Consider the following 3,558-nt stretch of genomic DNA (forward strand, 5'->3'; position numbering starts at 1 on the left):
TTAATTACATGTTTAAATATTAAAGGACAGACAGTCCTTAGCTTTTCATTTCTTGTTCAAAAGTTAAGGACTGACAGTCCTTAACTTTTAATTCCATGTTTAAAACTTAAGGACTGACAGTCCTTAACATTTAATTCCATGTTTAAATATTAAGGACTGGCAATTCTTAACTTTAGTTACATGTTTAAATATTAAAGGACTAATAGTTCTTAACTTTAATTACATGTTTAAATGTTAAGGACTGGCAGTCCTTAACTTTAATTACATGTTTAAATGTTAAGGACAGACAGTCCTTATCTTGGTCTTGCACTTACAGTACACCTGTTCTTAATTCTACAAGGATTGCTTTATAACGTATGTCCTTTGTTTCCCATTCTCTTGACTTGTAGGATGGAAACAATATGCATAATAGTTGCTTTTAATGGTAGATGGACTGAAGACTATAAATATCTTGATCATCAAACAAAGCTTTTCCTAGCACCTGAGTCAATTCAGTTTGAAGATTTCGTTAAACAGATTTTTGAGCTTATTGAATTGGATAGAGAAAAGTTTGAAATAGTGATATGGTTTGATATCAACCTTGGAACAAGCAAAGGAATGCTTGTATCCAAAGATTTAGATCTTCACACATGTATAGAGTTGCTAAAAACTCATTCACTCTTCAAGAGCTGTCGTTTCATAGTTGATATTTCGGAAAGAGTTTTTGCATCAACAAGCAATGAACATGCCAACACAAAAACTCAACATGACAATCAAGAGCGATGCCAACAGATAGTTGAAGTAGATATGGTTGAAGCTCAACCATTAAATGAAGAGGTGCATCAAACATTTGATTCTATTCAAGTAGAAGGACAAAGCATTATAGAGATTGACAACGAACAAGCTTTGGGTATTCAAGTCTTAGAGAGTGCACCGGTAATCGAAGTAGTTGCTGACAAAACCTGCACTCAAATAACTAAACGAAGATCAAATTTGAAACAAAAAGAATCCCCAACTACGATATTAAGAGAAAATGCTTCTTTGGATCAAATAAAAGTCGGATCAGTATTTGACAAGAAGAAGAGCATAATTAATTGTTTTTCTAATGTAGCAATCAAAGGACATTTTGAATTCAAAGTTGTTAGATCAAGCTCAACAAGATATTCGTTGACATGCAATGATGATAGGTGTCGTTGGTGTGTGCGTGCTTTCAGAATTAAAGACTCAACATTATTCAAGATAGTAAAGCTTGAGAAAAAGCATGACTGCTCTGTTAACACTAGGAAAGCAGATCAAAGGCATGCTACTTCAAAGTTGATTAGTGGTTACATTATCGATAATCTTCGGGACCCAAGATTTGAAGTTACACCAGCTTTTGTCATGGCAGAGATGCAAAAATTGCATGGACTAGACATTGGATATCACAAGGCGTGGCGTGCTATTCAACATGCTTCCGCTTTAATAAGAGGAAGTCCCGAAGAAAATTATGAATTATTGTGTTCATACTTGTATATGATGACAAGTAAAAACCCGGGAACTTATACTAACATAAAGATAGACGACAACAACAGGTAAACAATTTAGGACATGCTGTCTTTAGCCTTGTTAACTTTTGAGTTATAACCAGAAGTTGAGGACTGCCTATCCTTAAGTTTTGAACTTGTAATTAAAAGTTAAGGACTTCCAGTCCTTAATTTTGAACTTTGAAATAAAATTTAAGGACAACATGTCCTTAACTTTATAACTTGTAAATGTAAGTTAAGGACTGACTGTCCTAAACTTCGGGTATTTTAACCTTGTTTTATATTGTATTTTCAGGTTTCTTTATATGTTTTACGCATATGGATCATCGATAGCTGGTTGGAATCATTGTAGACCAGTGATTGCTATTGATGCGACTTTTTTGAAGTCAAAATATCGTGGTGTTTTAATGATTTCAGTTTCAAAAGATGCAAATAACCAAATTTTCCCATTAGCCTTTGGAATAGCAGAATCTGAAAACAACAATTCCTATGAGTGGTACTTTAGTCAGCTTCGCAATGCAATTGGGAGCCGTGAGAATTTGATTTTTTTATCAGACAGGCATCAAGCTATTGCAAATGGCATTGTAAAGGTATATCCTGAAAGCCATCATGGGATTTGCATCTATCATTTGGAGCAGAACCTAAAGCGAAGAAAGGTGAAAAGTGAGGTCATAAAACTTTTCCAAAGTGCTGCAAGAGTATACAAGCGTAAAGAATTTGACATATACATGTCAGATATTGCAAATGTAGATAAGAAAACTTATGACTACTTGATGGAAGAACCACCGGAAAGATGGGCACGTTCTTGTAGTCCACAACGAAGATATGACATGCTCACAACAAACATAGTTGAGTCAATGAATTCAGTGCTATTAGAAGGAAGGGAGCTGCCTCTACTAAAAATGATGGATTTCATTCAAGTGAAGCTACAACATTGGTTTTATGAAAGAAGAAATAAAGCAGAAGGAACATTTTATGATGTTTCTTGTTGGGTAGAGGAGGAATTGAAGAACAGAATAGATTTAGCATTTACTTTGAACGTAAGTATTATGTTTTATGTTTATATTATGATTTTGACATTTTTTAACATAATGTACTCACTTATAATTTTTCAACATTGAAGGTCTTCCCTGTTGATTCATGGCGTTCTAGAGTTGAAGAAGAAGGAATAACTTTCTTGGTGGACTTAAAAAAAAGAACATGTGATTGTTTTCAATTTCAACTTGATGAATTACCATGCATACATGCAATTGCAGCTATCGAGAAGAGAAACATCAAGAAGTCCGACTTTTGTTCGCACTGGTACTTAAAGAAATCTTGGCTGAAAACATATGAAAGACAAATACATCATGTAGGACATACTGATTCATGGATTGTACCAGAGAGTGTTAAGTCACAAATTGTTAAACCTCCAGATTTCAAAGTGCCACCAGGTAGAAGGCAAAAGAAAAGGCATATTCCTGCTACCGAGCCATCAAAAATAACATTCAAATGTGGTCGTTGCAGAAGAATTGGTCATAATAGAACAGCTTGTATATATTCTCCGGCACTCCATCCATTTTCAAGAAAGCATAGAGAAGAGTAGAAATATACACTTATGTTTATCGACTCTTTTAAGTTTTTGCTATAGATTGTATTCATTATTATTCTAATTTGAGCGGATGCCTAGATTTTCAATATTTATATCTTGTTACGTTCTTTTAATTTCTTTTGAGTTCAACAATTAAAAGTTATTAATAGGAGTCAGTAAGTTCAACTTGCAATTTTGAAAACGTAATGACTGTCTGTCCTTAACTTTGAATTTCAAGTTCAAAAGTTAAGGACATGAGGTCCTTAAGTTATAGTCTCACGTTAAAAACTTAAGGACTGTCTGTCCTTAACTTTGAATTTTAAGTTCAAACGTTAAGGACATGAGGTCCTTAAGTTATAGTCCCATATTAAAAACGTAATGAATGTCTGTCCTTAACTTTGAATTTCAAGTTAAAAAGTTAAGGACATGAGGTCCTTAAGTTATAGTCCCATGTTAAAAACTTAAGGACTGTCTATCCTTAACTTT

General features: G+C 33.8%; 1 protein-coding gene across 1 annotated transcript; it reads left to right on the plus strand.

Moving 5' to 3' along the window:
- Positions 1–273: 273 nt before the first annotated feature.
- On the plus strand, positions 274–3,087 carry LOC138875010 (uncharacterized). Its single transcript, XM_070153814.1, has 3 exons — positions 274–1,550; positions 1,798–2,542; positions 2,626–3,087. Exons 1-3 carry the CDS (start codon positions 274–276, stop codon positions 3,085–3,087), a joined length of 2,484 nt encoding a protein of 827 aa, XP_070009915.1.
- The last annotated feature ends 471 nt before the right edge of the window (positions 3,088–3,558 follow it).

The sequence above is a fragment of the Nicotiana sylvestris genome, chromosome 8 (genome assembly GCF_000393655.2).
Source record: "Nicotiana sylvestris chromosome 8, ASM39365v2, whole genome shotgun sequence".
Taxonomy (NCBI): Eukaryota; Viridiplantae; Streptophyta; class Magnoliopsida; order Solanales; family Solanaceae; genus Nicotiana; species Nicotiana sylvestris.